This window comes from Melanaphis sacchari, unplaced genomic scaffold (genome assembly GCF_002803265.2).
Source record: "Melanaphis sacchari strain LSU unplaced genomic scaffold, SCAv2.0 Contig27_pilon_pilon, whole genome shotgun sequence".
NCBI classification, from domain to species: Eukaryota; Metazoa; Arthropoda; class Insecta; order Hemiptera; family Aphididae; genus Melanaphis; species Melanaphis sacchari.
In genome coordinates, this window is record NW_020271152.1 from 3355110 (window position 1) to 3375342 (window position 20233).

General features: G+C 26.1%; 1 protein-coding gene across 8 annotated transcripts in view; it reads right to left on the bottom strand.

Moving 5' to 3' along the window:
* The window catches only part of LOC112595498, a 111852-nt gene that overhangs the window by 22248 nt on the left and 69371 nt on the right, over nt 1–20233 (bottom strand). For all 8 annotated transcript variants that reach the window (XM_025340742.1, XM_025340737.1, XM_025340738.1 and 5 more), the window contains 2 exons: nt 6360–6585; nt 580–948 (listed from right to left, as the gene is read on the bottom strand). In XM_025340742.1, coding sequence (XP_025196527.1) covers nt 580–948; nt 6360–6585 — 595 coding nt within the window. The remainder of the gene's footprint in view (nt 1–579; nt 949–6359; nt 6586–20233) is intronic.

Here is a 20233-nt window from a genome sequence, read left to right on the forward strand (position 1 = left end):
TACGAAAAAAGTTATATAATTATGTTAAAACACGATATACTTAGGTAAATCATGTTTTTCAAACTTAAATAACTTTTTATTTATACGCAGTAGATCGAAAAAAATTAAAACGATTGAAGTTCTCTTGTCGTTACACTCTGCCGCGTACGAAATTGTTTTTCTACATTGTAATTTCGTAATAACACAACACCATTAGCTACGGTACTGTTATAATAGTATATAACTATTTTGAGTTATTGTTTTGATTAGTATTTAAATATAATATACATATTATATTAGACAAACTTACTAACAATAATAATATAAGGCGCATCATAAAAAACGGATGGATTTTAAAAAGCGAGATTAAATCAAAAAAAAAAAAAACGTATCGAACGTATGTCTCTACTGTGAACGCATTACGCGTACGACGATACGATAACTGAAAATGTTTCGGTCCCCAACACGACGGCGGTGACGAGCCCGTCCCTTTGTCGTCTAAAAACATGAAATAATCGACGAGTAACGTAATGACCAACTATAGATCCGTTTATTATGGCGTACCCCGGTCCCAGATAATATTACGCTGCAGTCACTCACCCTCGGGGCGTGCCGCGGGTCCGAGTAATTGTTGCCGGTCACGTTCACCAACGTGGTGACCAATCCGGCCACCCTGACGGCCTCCACGTTGGCCTTGGTCAGGTCCCTGTGCAGCTTGCGCAAGTGGAACAGCGTGAGCAGCACGCACAGCAGGTTGATGATTATCCACAGGGCGTTGAGTATGTAGTGCCGGAACGGGCCGTGCACGAGCGGACAGCCCGGCTTGTCCCTGATCACCTCGGCGCCGGCGGCCAGTGCGCCGCTCATGAACGTCGGGCCCAGGTTGATGGTGATGGCCGCGAACCATATCATGAACGTGCCGAACACGACGCACTGCGGCGAGTCCAGCAACAGCGGCACCGAAGACACCTGCGGCGAAAAATTTCACGTCGTTACATACGAGTTGTGCACGCCAATCGAACTCGACGACTACGCAACGCGTCAACTATTAACGGACGATATCCTCGCTCGTATTCCGTCGGTTTCTTCTCCGCAGATTTCTATACAAATAAGACGTGATATTTTTTGTTGTCGGTCTTACGACTTTAATAAGTGCCTATGGGTTATAGCTCGTCACGTTTGTAAGTCAATAACAACGTGACAATTATTTAGAACGGTTTTTAAATTCGATTTGAGATTTGATTGATTTGAATAACGAATAGAATCGAAGACGGGAATTTGATCGAATTCGAGTTTTTTAAAGGTAAGTTTAATCTAATATTAAAATCGACGAAACTGTAAAGCGAAATGTGGAACGTAAAATATATGACCGTAGTAATGGAGTATATTATTTTAAATGGGTATGTGTGTAGTAGCGACATATCGTTCTCATGTAGTTACTTAATTCCAATACTCGGATTAGTTTAAAAAATCATTTAAAAAATACTTTTATAATCGTATTTAAATACAATTACATCCATTTAAAAAATAATTAAAATGTAATTTCTCAAATGTTAAAAAAAAAATGTATTTAACACAATTACAAATACTTTACATTTATATCAAATATATATTTTTTTAATGTTCTTATTTGATTGTAAAAGACAGAAAAAAAAATTATCTGCATAGTGATTAATAATTTAAAATTGTAATGTTACATTAAGTAACATTATAATTTAGAAGTTTGTAATACTTGTACTATATATAGACTCGTAATATTTTAATATTACCTAGTTAAATTATAAACGGTTGTTAATTAAATATAAAATAACTAATGAATGATTTGTTTTAATAAAATTAAGAATAACATTATGTAATGATTATCAAAAACTAATAAAAAATGTGACAGATAATTTCTTGAATATTTTGAAAACTACTTACGTAAATTTATTTTATTTTCAAATACAAATATGTTCAATACAGTATGAAAATAATTTCCAAATATTTAATTTAAAAAGTATTTAAATACATTAACTCAAATATATTACAAGACTGATTTATGAGCTGTTATTATACTACATTTTTGCAGATATTACTTCTATCTAATATAGATACACCGATACATGACGTATTTACGTTGTCAATCACAATAAAACCCTAGCCGTGACATAACCGAGTTAGATAAACTCGATTTGAACAATAATGTTACATCCGCTCAATGTTTGTTACTTCATAATTGTAAATGAAAAGTTGTGTTTTAAATCAACTCGGGGGCCTATTTCAAACATGATAAAACTGTAATTAACTAAATGATTGATTTTTTAACGAGAAATTAAAACAAATAAAAAATAAAATCATACAATAAAAGCATCTTATAATATTATGTGTAAGACTCCTTTGACTAAACAATCCACGTATTATATAACAACAGTAGGGCTTTGACCATAAGATATTTGCATAGGTATCTACGACAACTACAGTAGCTGCTAATGATTACTTATGTATTGTGTGGAATTGTGGAATAGATACTTCGTTACCTCGTCTAATTTTGTAGGTCATTAGGGGTAAATGTTGTATGCGTATAATATATATATATATATACGGGAAATCAAATTTCGTTCGAATTCAAAATATTTGCGTACAATTTATGTAAATTAAATTAAAAACGCGCTCGATTAAAACCTGCTACCTGCACACATATATTATGTTATAAAGGTAGATATATAGTATAAGATGTTTATATTAAGTATAAAACAGCATTATGTTTTAATTGAAACAATGGTATATACATAGTTTAAATTGTCTATTTTGAGCGTATAAGATTTCTAATTACTTGATGACCCGAAGGGTTGTTAAGTTATAACAATGTTTGGAATAATAATTATTATTCACCTGGGGATAGATATTGCTCGACACAACTTTCCGGCTTAACACGAACCCGCTCGTTACACAGGCGCACTCGGCTAAAACTCTATTGTATCTATATAGCTTACTGTATTTGTTTGATGTTATTATGTTATTAATAAAATATATTGTTTATAATGATATTAGCAGAGCTCGTATCTATAAATATCAACGGAGTGATCCGGTTCACTGGCCGCACTCATTTTCAATGTTCGTGTTTGTGGTTTTAAACAATTATTTTTAATGCATTTATAAATTTTAATAATAGATTTCTACAAAATAAAAATATTTTATAATAATTAATACTAAATCAAATTTTACCTGTAAAAATAAAAATACAATGATGGTAGTCTTTCATTAAAACTATAAAGAAACCTTATTATTTATTTTTATTATTCATTTAATTGTTTAATTGTTATACTTAATTAAGGTTTTACAATAGTTTTTTAAATGTATTAATTAATTTAAAATTAAAAAAAAAACATTTTTTTTTTTTTTTTTTTTATAATTATGATGAATTTTATGAACATTATAAAATATGTTAATATACATAATTATAAAAAAACGTATATTTGCCATAAAGACATGAAAGAAACATATTTAGGGAGGCGTGATTTTAATCGATTTTTTTTTTTTTTGTTTTTTTTTTCTAATTATAATACTTCTTTAGTTAAGTTGAATCTTGAATGACATTTTTTGACTTGGTATTTAATCCAAATGACAAGAATAGTAGTTAGTGTCATTGTGGATTTTTTTCTCAGGGATAAGGCTCATATACTTTTATAGTATTCTTTGAAATTAATTTTATATTTTCTGTAGATTTTAATTTTTGGTTTGGAATATGGCAGCAGCTGACACTGGACACATGTTTTTTAGGGTTTTTTTTATAATAATTGGCGTATAAAATGTAATAGTGAGCATTTAATTCACAGTTTCCGGCTGTGTAGTTCATTAGAAGCTAAAAAATACAGCATTTTTATTCGTATTTTTTTTTTACCTGTATTTTATTGGTTACTTTTCCATCAAGGAAAATGTATTATTACATAATATATAGTTATAAATAATTGATTAAAAATATAGATTTTTTTTTTTTGAAATCTTGTATCATAAAAATTAACATAGAAAATCAGTGTAGCCAATTAAACACATTACCTCGCGTTAAATATATTATACACTAATGCACTTAAGTTAATAAAAATTAAATTACCATAAGTCTAAAAACGTATTACGTAGGTACCTATTTTTTTTTTTTCATCGAAACTCACGTATTAGTATTTTTGATTCTATAAGCAAAACGAGGTTATGATAGGGTATTGGATATATTTTACAATCACTTTTATTATTATTGAATCTTTTGTTAGCACTTTGTGGGATGAAAAAGTGTTCAAAAAATAAAAAACCACGTAGAGCACCTCTGTGAATAGAAAATCGGGAATAGATAGCATTTCAAAGAGATTCTTTTACGCAAATAGTTCTACTTTAATAAGCAGTAATCGTATAAGGAAAAACTATAGATCATATCGATAACCATTGAAGGAATGTGAATCACAATTCATTAAGAATATGTTTAATGTTCTACTAAAATAATGCATATAATGTTAATTTATTGAAATTATATACTAAAACACACCATACTATCCTAAACCGAGTTGACCGAAGCGAGACGAGTTTCTAGCATCCGACGTCTGTATCCGGTCTGTTTTTATGCTATTTATTTATTTTTTATATGTTTTTAGTCAGCAAACCATATTTTTAGTGATGTATTTTTTCCCATTAAAGTATTTCTCTTTTTATTTATTTATTATTTTTTGTTTATTAAATTCAAAATATAAGTCAAGTATTTAAAACAGGAAAAAATCTATTGTACGAAAATTATATTATTAGCAATATCTATTTCAAATATTATAGTATAATATAAAATTTTATCATTAATGATTTGTAAACATAAATCATATAGTTAACTATAATATTATAGGTGCTATAAATAGAGTAAGTCTCCTCAGTGGTCATAATAACGGACAATATGAATACATGATATATATGTGTATATAAATATATAATGTTGAAGCTTTTATGTTTTAAATCATTTCCCCTTTGGATAATGTAATAATTGTACAAACACAAATATATGAAATTATCCAATCGACAATTTTTCGATACTTTGTAGTTCGATTATTATATTTTAGATTATAAGCAAAGTCATGAATGTATTTACTTTATTTTTTATTTTTTTTTTAATTACCTACGTTATGTTAATGATTTTATTGTGTCTGTCTTCATATTTGGGATCATAAAAAATGACTTGATTCATTAGTTTTGATGGTGATTGCTAGTAGTAAATATTATGGTTAATACTTTAGAAAAGAAAGAGTTGAGAGTAGAAAATTATCGGTGATTTTTAAAATAATGGAAAAAAAACTAGAGAAAAAAAAAATAAGAAAATATATTAATTTTTTTATGTTTGATACCAACTTGAAATTCTTACTCTTTTTTAAAAATAATTTGAAAAATATATACACGATAACTTATAAATTTATTTCACACTAGTTTAAATATATTAAGGAAACATTTTCATTATAACTAATTAGTTACCATTGAATACTTGACTATTTTAAGTTCAAATAATGTTTTCAAAACTGGATAAAGATAAAAAAAAAAAAAAAATAATACAAAATAACAATAACTTACAATTTTCTTTTTACAAAATATGTAGTTATGTACTTAATTTTTTTGAAATTTTCTGCCGTTATGTTTATAATTACTTATCATTAATTCTTTACATTATGGGTTTTTAAAATATTTTAACTAATTTTAAGCTATTTACAATAATTATTATTTATTATGAATTTATTTACACTGTTTTATAATATGCTACTATTATATTATATTATGCCATTATCTGCAGTATTGATTTATTTTTTATTTGTCTTATAATTCAATAAGAATAACAATTTGTAATACCTATAATTGTTATAGCAAGTATTATATAATTTAATATATTTGATGTTTTTTATGTAAAAAGTTATTTAACTTACTGTATTATCAATAAAAATAAATACTAATAAGTAATACTTGATTATAACATATATATTATGTATAGAATAAGATGCTGATGCAATGTATCTGTTTAGAATCGTTTTTCGTAAGGAAATCATTTATTGATGAGTTTAAATTTTACACACAAATTTATTGACGTAATCCATAAGAAAGTAAAATCAAAACTTACTAATTACTATACGAAAGAACGACTTCCCTGGTTTTTTAATTTTTCATTTAAGGATATCCAAATGTCGGAATTCGGTTAGTAAACCGCATCATCAGTCAGCACATTCGTTTATTTAACAGTTATTGTATGCTCATCGTCTTTTTTTCACTTATGTCCAACGAATAGTTGGTATTGGCGTTTTCTAAATTTCTAAATTTTTTTTTTGTACTATTGTCACCAATAGTATGCTGCACTGCAGACTGTTTGTAATATTCGATTGGATTAAACTCACCTGATAGCCGTCTTCTTCATCATCCTCCGGGAACACTGGCGAATCGTTAAGGACGATGGTCAACATATTTATCGTGGATACGGTAACCAGTAATAGGAATGCGGTCTCCACCAAGCTACATTTTTTCACTGGCACACAATAGAGAAGACTGTGCGCCAACGGTATCAATATGGCCGCCCTTGCGCAATCCACCATTGCCTGATGGAATAATAGTCCTTGCGACCACCTGTAAAACGATAGAATAACCTTTGTTATATAATCAATGTGTAAACTGTGGTGCAATATATACAGGTAATATTGCACAGGGTTATAAAATGTCATGTCTTACATACATACTAGATATTAGAAATGCTATATATTAACTGATGTTTAGTCATGAAAAAGTTTTAAGATTATGTTATTCTAGCGTCTTTTGTTTCTTAAACTTACTCACCATAGGCGGAGCTTGATAAATTTAGTTGAGGGGGCTCAAGCCCTAGATTATTTAAAGAAAATAATTATTAATAACTTTCTATTTGCTTAAATATACCTTGTATTTGTTTTTAAAAACAAAAAAAATAAATTTTAAAAATAAAAACCATTCAGTGTTCAGTGTGTTGCAGTTAATTATATATCAATATAAATATGAACAAATAAACTACAATTTATTGATGTATTGCAGAGTATTTCAACATTACTACAAATACAAAAATAAACAGTAAAATAAAAAAATAACTTATGTAAAAGAAATAACTAACTGTTTTATTAAATAATATTATACATTTTAGATTTAAAAAAAAAAAGATTCCAATTTTGATCATGATAAAATAAGAATTTAAAAAATAAATATAAATGAGTAATGGACCATAAATTACTTTAAAATGTTAAATAGTTAATTGAATTCTTCTTGAACCACATTTGGCAAAGTCTTCAAGAATCTGTTTTGATTCAATTGATGTCTTTACTAATTCATTTTCTATGTGTATTATTGCCAAATTGCTAAATCTATTTTGAATCATAGTAGTCCTTAACCAATTTTTAATCCTTCTCATAGCTGAGAAGGATCGCTCACATGAAGCTGAGCTTACTGGTATACTTAGTGCCACTTGTAACAAATTATGTAAATTAGGATATAGTTCTAATGTAACTGTTGAAAACAAATCTTGAATAGTCCAATTTTTGATTTTGGAATTTAAATAATTATTTACAATCATCATTTCAGCTTTTAATATATCTTTTCTTATCTTTAAGTTATCACTATAATATTCAATGAATTCTAATGAACCATCAAAATCAAGCATAAAAAAGTTATCAATTGATTTTGCCAATTTTAGGCTTTCATCAGAAAACCTAGTTTTCATTCTATTAGTGATATTATCAATAATTGTATTATAAACATCAATTTTCCAATATTTTTCAATTGTTAAATTCTCTTCATGAGCTCCAATTGTAGAAGTTACAAGAGAACTTTTTAAATATTGATTCTCAACAGGTTTCCTTTTTTTTGAAAATTCTTCATAGTTCAAACAAACACCAAACTTTCTTGAAAAGTTAGTGATATCATCCCACAATAGTTTAAAATTCTTATCAGACCTTTTTTCTTGTAAAGTTTGTATTACACCATTAATTGCTGAAGTTGCTTGGCCTAATGTTATATCTTTTTTTAGTAATGTTTGACTTAATAGATCAATAGTTAATAAAATGTCATGAAATACAAATAAATTAAAAATAAATTGTGCTTTTTTTATTCCCTTTAAAATACCAACAGCTTCAACAGCATATTTATTTTTATTATTATTTATTTCTTCTTCTAATGCATTTATTATTGATTGATAATTAATTTTAACGTTATGGCAATTTTTGTACCTACATGCCCATCTAGTAGTACTTAGCTGTGTAAGTTCATGTGGTTTTAACCCCAATTTTTTTTGCATTTGAATAAATGTACTGTGGCTGGATGGTTGAGAAAAATGAATATAAAGCATTTCTAATAAATTAAAAAAAGTTATTGAACTTCTTATATGTTTACAAGTGTCAGTAACCACCAAGGCTAGTTTATGTGCTGCACAATGAAAGTATACAGCAGTTGGATATTTTTCTCTAATCTTAGCTTGTAGTCCTCCTACAGCGCCTGACATCACGCTAGCACCGTCATATGTTTGTGCAACAATGGGTATGTCAGCTATTTCTAATTGTTTTAGTTCATTTATAATAATATTTTTCAAACTTTCTGCATCCCTTGACTGAGAGCAATCAATAAATTTTATAAAACGTTCACATACTTCAAATCCATTACAATATCTCACACACAAACTCAATTGTTCTTCTTTAAATGAACGTGCCTCATCACATATTAATGAATACTTTCCACATCTTCTAATTTCATTTGTTATGACTTTTATAGTTGAATTGGATATAATATTGAGAATTTCATTTTGGATATCATGGCTTGTATATGATAAGTATGTATGATATTTTATTCTAAAATTACTGTCAAACTTACAAAATAGTTCACATAATTCTAAAAAATTTCCTTTGTTAGAACTTTCTTGTTTTTCATTGTGACCTCTAAAGGCCAGCCCCTGTCTAGCTAAGTACAAAATAATTTCAATAATATTTTGTATATATAACTGATTATTTAAAATGTCTGTTTTAAATTGATCTGAAAGTTGAGTATGAACATTACCATGGATTTTTGATTGTTTATATTGATTGTATTTTTCTATGCTACTACAATGACTTTTGCAGTTAGAATGTTTTTCTAATTTTTCACTTAATTTTTTTCCAATTATTAAAACCAATTTTTTTAAAAATATCTTCTGATGTATTTAAGTTATCAAACTGTCTACATACAAAACAATATATAGAGTCTTGGTGAACACTATATTCAACCCAAAAATATTTTTCATAATATTTACAAGAAAATGAACGATTCTGTTTGCCTATTTTTTTTAATGGATAAGATAAAATTGGCTGTTTTGGGCCAGATTCTAAACTTCCTAAATCTATTACTGGATTACTACTTATTTGCTTATTAAATTCAATACAATTACTTTCATTTTCAGAATTATTTAAATATAAAAAACTGTTACCGGGATTGTTTTCTGGATTTTCTATTGAATCATTTTGATTATTTGTTGAAATACTTTTTGAAGTATTGGTGAAAAATGTTCTAATATCGCCAAAACGTTTCATGTTATAAGTTATAACTAGTGAAATACTGAAGTTAAAAACAATACAAATGTACTCACGCAGTCACGTATTCACTAATACTGAAGTTAAAACTAAATAATAATATTATGTAAACATAAACAATTATAAATTGATTATCTGCAATATTTATAGCAATGTTTAATAATAATAATAATAATAATAGCTTATGGGTAATGTGTACGTATCAACATCAACTATAAATAGCCTTGCGTTGCGTCCCTGTCGTTGTGTGATGTGTATAGTGTATGAGTGAGTAGCACCATGCGACAAGACGAGTAAGACGACGCAACTCAATAATCTTACGAATTTTAATTAATATTATAAACATAACAAGATAACAAGATACATTACATTTTAAATCACACCATAGACTAAGCACATATATATACTGTAATATATTTAAATACTATTGTATGTTATTAAAATCATTGTGTAAATTAAGATAATTTTCCACACAACTAACCAGGTAGTTATTCACTCGTCAGATCTATGACGTTACGTCGCTAGTATATCTCATTATCTAGTTGAATAATTATTTTTCATAATTCCGGATTTTTACATAAACGTTTTTCATTATTTTGGTTACAATATCAAAACAATAAACGTAAAAAAAATAGTGTTGATATGCCCTTTAAATAGTATATTTGTGAATCATAATACAAAATATTAGGTACATAAATACGGTAAATATTTGGGAGGGCTAATTGAAAACTTAGGGGGGCTTAGCTCCCCCAAGCCCCCTTCTAGCTCCGCCTATGTTACTCACTTAGAATAAAAATTAATAGATTCAAATTAATTTTAAGGTTAACTTAAATAATAAAAATTAAAGAAAATAATATTTCCCACTTTTAAGCTATTTTTCAAAAATAAGGTTTGAAAAATAAAACTTTTTTAAAATTTTTAAATAATAATTAACTTTTAAATTAAACTTTAAGCGTTATAAATTAATAATTGAAATAATGAAAAAATTATTATGTTTAGTTTTGGTTATTTGTATCGATGTCTTAAAATAATTTTGTATCTATTTACTCTCAATCTAAGTAAGCAAAAGTGTTGTTACGATTTGTAATGTAAACATTTATCGTAAAATGCTGTTACTAACGAAACTATAAAAAGTAGATTTGGGCGACAGCAGTCTTTCACTTTATAAAACATCCATATATAGATAATTTTGAAAAAAAAAGTATTAGTATACATTATACCAAATTATCAACAAGTTTGTAAGATCTTAATTATTGTTTGCATATTTTAATATCTATATAGAGTATGAAGTAATAATAGATAATACTGTTGTATATTTATCATATAAGACATTTAATATAATTTTATTATATTGATGTTTATCAATTCTAATTAGTTTGATAACCATTTTCAAACTTATTGAACACTCTGTGTAGAATATTTGTTGTGACTCTTGGCAAAAATTAAAACAATAAAATAAAACGATTAAAGTCAAATATAAAATACAATATATGAAATTAATTTTAAAAATAGATGAAGAATTTACAAGAACGACCCGATAGGCGATAATCAATAAACATAAAAACAAATTTTATTCTTGCACAAAATAAAAATAAAACATATGAACGTAACAGAAAAAAACATTTTCAGAGAATTTACCTTCAAACAATTTATTTCTGTAACAAAAATGTAATAAATATATTTATATATTTTTTTTTTATTAGTAAATAATATGAAAATATATCTAATATTAATATTAATGTTAAACATAATATGATCATAAATAGTTATATGCCAAAAAGTAAGAAAAGTTTGATATTTATTTCTTCATAATGCAAAATTATTAGGTTATATCATATTTACGAAATGTTTTCATTATTACATAAATACTTTTTTTTAAATATGGAAATTATACATCTGAAAGTTTATTAAACACTTTTATATATAGCAATACATTTTTATTTTTTTAATAATGACATTTGTTTTTTACTACGCATAGATATTTTATATTCATATCGCCTTTATATTAATTTAATTAAGTTCTTTAATATAAGAAATCTATTAAAATTTGAAATAAACAAATCGTGCGATAATAGAACTAAATACTATAATACGTATATCTAATTCTCGCCAATTTTTTTTTTATTTTGCGTATACGCATACCGGTATGACTTAATTCGTGTGTTGCTGAGCTGACTGTTAAAGTTTACTACCACTCAAGCACATCTGAAAATCGTCAAATATTTCACATTATCGCTATTACAATGTCATTATTATTACTCTTTTAGTCCAACAGAACCAATAATGTTTCTTTTTGTCTTTAAAAACTCGGGTGCAATTATATTAAATTACAAGACCAGACAATTTGGTGAAACGAAAAAAAGGATGCTTAACGTTTTGTGTGGTCATATCGATCAAGTTTAATGTTCGTTTAAACTGTAAAAGGTAGACGAAAAAAATTAATTTAGTTTAAAGCAAACTGATCTCATGCTATATTTTATTTTAGATTTACGGGTTAGAACAGTGATTGTGAATATATTGTACATGTATTATTTTTTGAGTGGGATAATATTAGCAATACAAATAAATTTAATAAATATTATACGTGTAATGAAAATAATATTTTAATCTATTGTATTCTCCATAAACTTCATAAACTTGTAAAAATGTATTTAATTCTTAAATAGTTAAATAACTTGAGAAAAGTACTATTTTATAAAATTATAGTTACTGCTATGATAAATATTATGGTAATTATAGTTAAATAAGTATATGAAATGTTTAAATTGATTTTTTTAAAATAATAATTATAAATAACAAAAGAATATTGATTACATTGAATTATTGAAAATTTGTGTATTATTTTATAGGAGCACTTCATTTTAATGATGATGAATTCGTTCAAATTTTTTTTCAAAATTGTAATACAAACATAAACTATGTAGTATAGTAGGTACTTATAAAAGTGCACTTACGTGAGAATCCCATCAAAACTGTTAAAACTGAACTAATTGTAATAAAAAACGTAAAATCGAAGTAATAATTTTTAAAGCAGCTTTAGAACAGGTGGAGACGTTAAAACATTTTTAAAAAGACATCTTCGTTTATAGAAGAGATGTTTTAAAACCCGTCAGAAAAGTAGAATAAGAAAATAGAGGGTAATAAATGTTTTTTTCTCTCCATAAAAGTGGCTACTAAAACCTATCCGTTTTCAGTGACGTCGTGGTAATTCCTTTTTTTTCTTTTTCTTTTTATCGCCATACACTAAATGGTTATCTCATTGATGTTTTATAGCGAATGTCTTCCCGAATGTATACGCGATAGCCTTTTGTAGTCTTTTGATGGAATTGAAAAAAAAAGCCACTATCGTAAATATATTTTTCGATATTTCTAATATCCTGTATGAGTACAAAGGTACATTAAGCAAGGATGAAAAATAGCATAAAAGTCCTCGGGTTTTGAGCTAGATACTCATATAAAAATATTATAATGTAAAGTGAATTGGTATCCTACATTTTTTCCTTCGTTATTTTTATGTAGCTTGTTAATGTTTTTAGTGTTTTGTCATTCTTTTAGATAATCATTTATAGTATTTAATAAATAATTAATTTATAGTTGGATTAAATTTCTCTTTTAAAGATCAAAACAAGTACAGAGTTCTTCAAATCTTTAAGCTCGTATTACTAAAAACAAACTCGTTTATTTGTCAAACCTAATATTCTTATAGGAATTAATTTGCAACTAACGTAATTATATGTAGTAATTTTTCACTTGTAAAATAAAAGTAACTTAATGAATTTAAACTATAACAATAGATGAAATTTGAAGGAAATAACAGAAAAGTAAATACTAGATATTTTATTAGGTAGTTAAAACTACAATTGTTACGTTTGTTGAATGAATAAAGTTTAAATTTAAATAAAACTGGTGAAAGTTGAGGTGATAATGAAATGCAAGAAATGTATACAATACTGAAGTAATCTTTAATAAAAATGTGAAAAATAATTAAAACCTGAGCTTTCATGTTTTTATAGACATACTGAAACTTTTCAATAAAATACCAAACCTAAAAAAAACAAGAATAGTTAATTATGAATTAGTGTTATAGCTTATCATAACAATATTATAGTTATAAATGGTTAGTGACTAGTGAAGGTATATTATTAAAGTGTCAACAAAATGGTATTTCTAAAATGTGTATTATTATTATAGGTACTGAAAATGCAATAAATATAAATGTTTCAACCATAATTTACTGTACATTTTTAAACAAAATGTTTTAAAAAAACATTTTAGGTAATTAATAATTAAAGTTAGGTATTTTGAGTATAATAGATAATTTTGTAGTTAAATACAATTATCAATTATCTTTTATGTAAATATTTTATATGCTTATAATATTATTAAAATATAGTTTAACTAATATTAATGTATTTAATATTTAATATTTTGATACCTCTAGTTGCTATATCACTTTTATAGTCACTTAAATATATAATGCACTTCTCAGCCTCGTATGCTGTGTTAGCCCTCCGTTCTAAATCTCAAATGTGACAGCATATTGTAATATCTATGTTTAGTAATGGATGTATCGTATAAAAAAATAAGTAGTGATACCTATAAACTATTGTGGCTCAGTGGTGTATAATAAATTATTAAAGTAATATTACATAGAAATTAAAATAGTGACATAGATATTTAATGATTATTAAGATAAGCTTGGTAAAACAGGCATAGAAAAAATTAGTTTTTAAATCTATAATAGACGATGATGTCTCATGTTAATTTCATACATTTATACTGCAGTTTATTTATATTAAATATATAATACTGTAATTATTATAACGTGTGTATGTTTTAGTTAATTTTTCTAACACAGGTACATTGATTTTACATATGATACCTTTGTCCTGCACATAATATATTATTTGTTTATCAAACTTAGCTGTTGAAGTAAATATGTTCGAGTATACTATATTCTGTTTAGTTTAACATCATTGTTTCGTGTTAGACGTTTCTGTAGTTATATTGCTAAATGTGTCTTAAAAAGAGGTAACTATTTTATGATTAAAATAAGTATAATTATGTTTAATGTTGTATTGATGGCATGGTTACAATGTAACAAGCATTTTTTATCAGTTAATTAGGTATCAAAATATAATATATTATAATAATATTAATGTTTTTACACAACTATATACTACGTACTAAAATAACAAAAATAAATTAAGGTTTAAAAATTTTTCAGTATTTTACTACAAACTACTATAATAATTTATACTGCGTTATATACTATATTATAGTCAATATATAATCTATTTTATACATTTTACCAGATTAATCAATAAAAATTAGATCGAAATGACAAAATCAGTAAGTAAACCTTATGGCTTATAGCTTTGACCTCCCGTTATAATCATGTTAACAATAAAATAAATATTATTAAATTAAATAAATTGTAAATAATTAATTAACTTTATATTATTATATACGATGTTCATTTAAAAATTAAATAATACTTTTCAATCTTTGTATTGTGTGACGTCCGCTAAACAAGTGATTGTAAAAGAAGTTTAAATATATCATATTACCATCTTATTCAGTCATCTCAGTAAACTAGTTTACTTTATAAAAAATCTTAATTTTGGTGAAAATTGAAAAATATATCTGAACAGCCATTTTCAATTGATTCTATATCTAGTTAACATAATATTTATGTAAATATTTAGTATATTATTTTTAAATCGTTATTTCGTTTCAATAGGCATGGCTTTTAAAGTTTCTAGAGACGATTTAAAACTTATTACTTAAAACTATTCTTGCTAAATATCTAAAAAAAAAAAAATATAATAGATCCTTTAGAAGACTTATTACACTATTTTCTAACATTTAAAGTGAATTGGATATTTAATTAAATGTATACTGTGTCTTTATTATTTAATCATTAAATTCGTTTAATATCAATACGTTTATGTAGAATCAATTTAATAATTATTGCAATGTAGTAAAGTGTGTTATATTTTAAAATAATAAATGCATTTAATATCGTTGTTGAAATAAAAAATAAAATTAAAAAAATGTTTTAACATTTTCATTGTAATAGCTTTTTTATTTGTGTTACACAATATAACATACCATAATGAAAATAACAATAAAACATATTATATTCATACATACTAAAATGAAAAGGATGAAATTAAATAATGTTAAAAGTCAACGACGCTTCCTCAACTGTAAAGTTGCAGAATGGTATATTTATTAAACGAGGTATCTTTAAAAATGTATTCCGTACAGAATTGAAACAAATTAATTTACTTCCGAACCTGTTCTGCAATTTAAACATTGGAGAGTCTTCATTATGTTTACAATTGTGTAAGTCAAAAAATTAATTTAAGATAATCCGTTAAAGTATATACCTGGTAATTGTTTCAGAAAAGTGAACAGTTTTACGCGGAATACTTGAACAATACTTATAAGCCAACCTTTTTATAATAGTTTTAGACCCAAAAATTTACTGCAATATTTCTTCTTCACATTTTTTTTTTTTTATTGATTTATTTTTTTTTTTTTTTGCTGATATTACGGATTTTTACTATACTTAGACTCCGAATAACTGAGAGTATTTTTATTTTACAAAACTTGTATTTTAAAATAAAATCCTACCTGAAATAATTCAAAATCCATGTTCTTTGAATGCATAAAAACCCGATCAGACGTTAAAAATATTAAAATCGTGTAAAATTTAAGTTATGGAGATGAGAGATTTTAAAATTGGTTACCATTTTTTTATTTCTAAGAACAAAACACAATATTTATTAGTTACCAAGACATTTTGATCACGTTGAGGTACGAAAAACTCAAGTACACCATAATAAGTAATTGAGTCTATATAAGAATGCTTTAAACACATTTCCGAGTAGGAGTAAAAAAGGCTTTCGTCAAAACAACAACATATTTTAGCTGATTAAATTGCAGTGCTCGAAACATTAACCAGAAAAAACATTAAGAGGATTGAAAATGGGTCATTTTTTTTCAACAAAAATACTACTTCGACTAGAACGATTTTGATAATAATTCAAGTGTACCCTCAAACCTACATAATATATATATATAAAATGTATTACATGTATAGTATATTGAAACCGTGTCTAATACAAACTCAACTTCATAATCTTAAGACGAAAGAAAAAAAAAATATTATCGATGATTGATGAATTACCAAATACATACATTTATATATATATAATATGCATTATATATAATTTATCGTTGTTATTATTATTGTACGTGGCGGCTGCGGTTTGAAAATGCTCACGGTCGATGAGCGTACAATAGAAAATATACTTTTATGCTTTAAATAAATACGTTTATCATTTTTACAGTATATCACGTTCAGCACACCTACTGAAATATTGTGATATATATATGTGTATATAAATGAAGAATGATTTACCAAGTATGCTTAACTTGAATAATTCATTTATTGAAATTCCTTAGATGTTTTTCTACTACTTAACAAGTCTTCGGTGGTGATATACACTAAGCTTTTGGTTTTTGAGAAACCCATTATCATGGATTTATTATCCTTATTATATAAATTAAAGTAATTTAAAAATTATTCGTTTGAATTTTGATTTCAATAGGTACGTCAAAATGTTTAGAAAAAATTAACTGGAAAATAATTGACAGTAAAGGAAGGTTCTCACAACTTAAAAAAATAAAAGCTTGTATCTTTATAGGACACTTCATAAGTAATACAAAAAATCTCAAGAATTTGAAAATATCATAATCAAGTATATTTATTAAAATTAAAAAAAAATCTTATTTTGGATAATTGAATTATTGAAGAAAAAAATGGGGTGATCATGCTTGGTGAATCACTCTATAGTCTATACCTATATAATAAAACCTCGATTACAACGTAGGCATATCACAAATGTATAAACAAAATAAATTCTTCATAATAATGTGTAATAATGTGTATATAATATGTATAATACGTTTTCCTAGACATTTTATAATAATATTTTAGATCATTAACAAACACAATGTACAAATATCACATACAAGTTTACTTTCATAAACGTTGACAAGTAATCTGGATTTTAGTTTTTTTGTGTTACAGTAATCATTTTATAACTGTTGCAGTTACCAGTCAACTAATAAGTATTTTATACATCACGTAACTTTTAATGTATAAAAAATATATTTAAAACAATTATTCTTGTCTTCAGTACCTAATACTTACGGAGAAACTCTCAATTCCAAAGAAACAACTTAAAAAAAAAAACAGTTTAATGAACACGAACAAAAAATCAGAGAAGAAAAGAATATTAATGAGAAATTTTTCATGTTCGGCATGGACTGAAATATCAATAATTGTATGATACACATGTGTTCAAAAACTTACACAATATTATGTTTATTAGGACTTAACGTGTACAATAATAATATAAAGAGTATAATATATATAATGAAAAAACCTATATCCTCTACTAACTACACTTCAGTCCTGCATATGAAATGTTCTCCACTGTTGTGTATATATAATAATAAGATTATTTTTAACTTACACATATTTAGTATGGTTTGACGCTTTTCTAGTGAAAATGAAATAAATTTAAAAATTTTCAAAAAAAATTCCTCAAGAATAGCAATTAAAAGACCCTTGATTCATGTCAAATATATAACTGCAAAATTATACGATATTTTTCTACCTACCAACATGGATAATTAACCAATAAAAAAACTTCAACAATAACCCATATATAAACTAAAAAGCTCTTTATTATATAATGGAAAAAAACATCTAAACCTAGCCTATCAAAATGAATTTTCTTTGAAGATCAACTAGACCATTAACAAAGGAGATCTTTGTTTATTCCATTTATATTGTATTTATACATTACTTTGTTAAATTATACATTTGCAAAAACTTTATTACCCATGTTAAAACATTAATTAATTAAAAAATAAAAATAATAGAAATATTATAAATATGTACATAAATAAAAATCTCTACGCACAAATAGGGACGGATACACGATTCTGTAACAAAGCTTTCGCACATCGAATATGATAATATAGTTGATCCAGCTGTAATCAATTTATTACACTATGTAATTCTACAGTCTGTTGTAATGGGAATGGAGTAGGATCTGCATTAGACGACGTGAAATAATGTAGTCCTGTGTGCAATCATATTCGCAGACTTGTATTTATTTACTTTTACAATGAAGCTTTTGTAAGTAATCTCTGCGCTTAATGTAAGAATTAAGTATATCTAATAGCTATTTTATAATATATATATCTAGTACCTACGCATATTTTTGGTTGGTGACCTTTTAGAAATGAGTCATGAGATGACTTTGAGTGTATACAATAGATTAGGTCAGGATTAGTTTTCGAAATCGTGCACATCGTAATAGTTAATATTATAATCGCGTATGCAATGCGGTGGAAACTTTATAACACTCTCTAACGGTCCGTTCTTTCCAAGAGGGTTGCGCGCAAATTATGCACACTTCGAAAATATATTATAATGTAATACGACGTATATATTTACATTAATATGGTATATAGAATGTTATTGCAATAATAAATAATTATATATACCTATTTATATATATATTATAATGATATATAGGTGATTGGCAATGGCGGTGGTGGCGGTGGAGTCGCTGGATGACGGAACTGCAGCAGCGTAGCATGTTGGGCTAGTGATAAATGACGATTGCGCGCGCGGAACTATATGATAAATCGAATTTTAAGTACCGGCTTGGTTCCATTGTGTCCGGAGTAATATTCTGATACGCTTTTGTCGGTGACACCGCTGCCAGTCGTATACAATATTATAATAACGACGACGACTGCTCCGGTGATACAATATATTATATAAATACTTACTATTACGAATATAACGGTTCAAAAAGTGTCGAAAAGCTCACACATACGTGAGATATTCGCTCGAATACATGCACTCTACAAATACGCATTTATGTATGAAATATTATTATAATATTATGTAGGTATAATTTAATACGCCATTAGAATAAACGCACGTATTATTATTATTATTATTATAACAATAACAGTAACAACGATGTAGATTGTAGGTGCATTTAATATATTATTATGATTGATATTTCGCCTTTATCTTAAAATGCATTAGCGTATCTGTCCCGAGTTTCGGTAAAGTATAATAACCACCACTATGATATGGTATAGTGTAGTATGGCTGTAGTAAATACATCAATAATACCTATTACCTATTATATAATAGTAAATAAGTGCACGAGCATGACCGCGAAGTGATATTTTTTGAAACAATAATATTTTAGTTTTATCTACCAACTTTTGTTTTTTTGAAATAGATAATAATTAAGGTATGTATATTATACAGTATTTTTTATAGTTTCAAGTGGGTCACAGTATACCTATACATTTTTGTAACTGAAATTGTAAAAAAAAAAGAATGTTTCACTTTATTCACAACGGCAATTTTGTTAGCTTCTTACTTTTAACAGTAACCCATTATTTTTTGGATTTCATATTATTCTCAAAAGGAATATTTTTTAAACATCTCACTGATTCATAAGTATAGAATATGAATATTATAAATTTATATAGAAATTTGTAACTGAAAGATTGTTTATATGAGCTGATTCAGGAGTGTTTATAAAAGAACACGTTTGTAGTGGAGTGACAAAAACAAAAGTTTA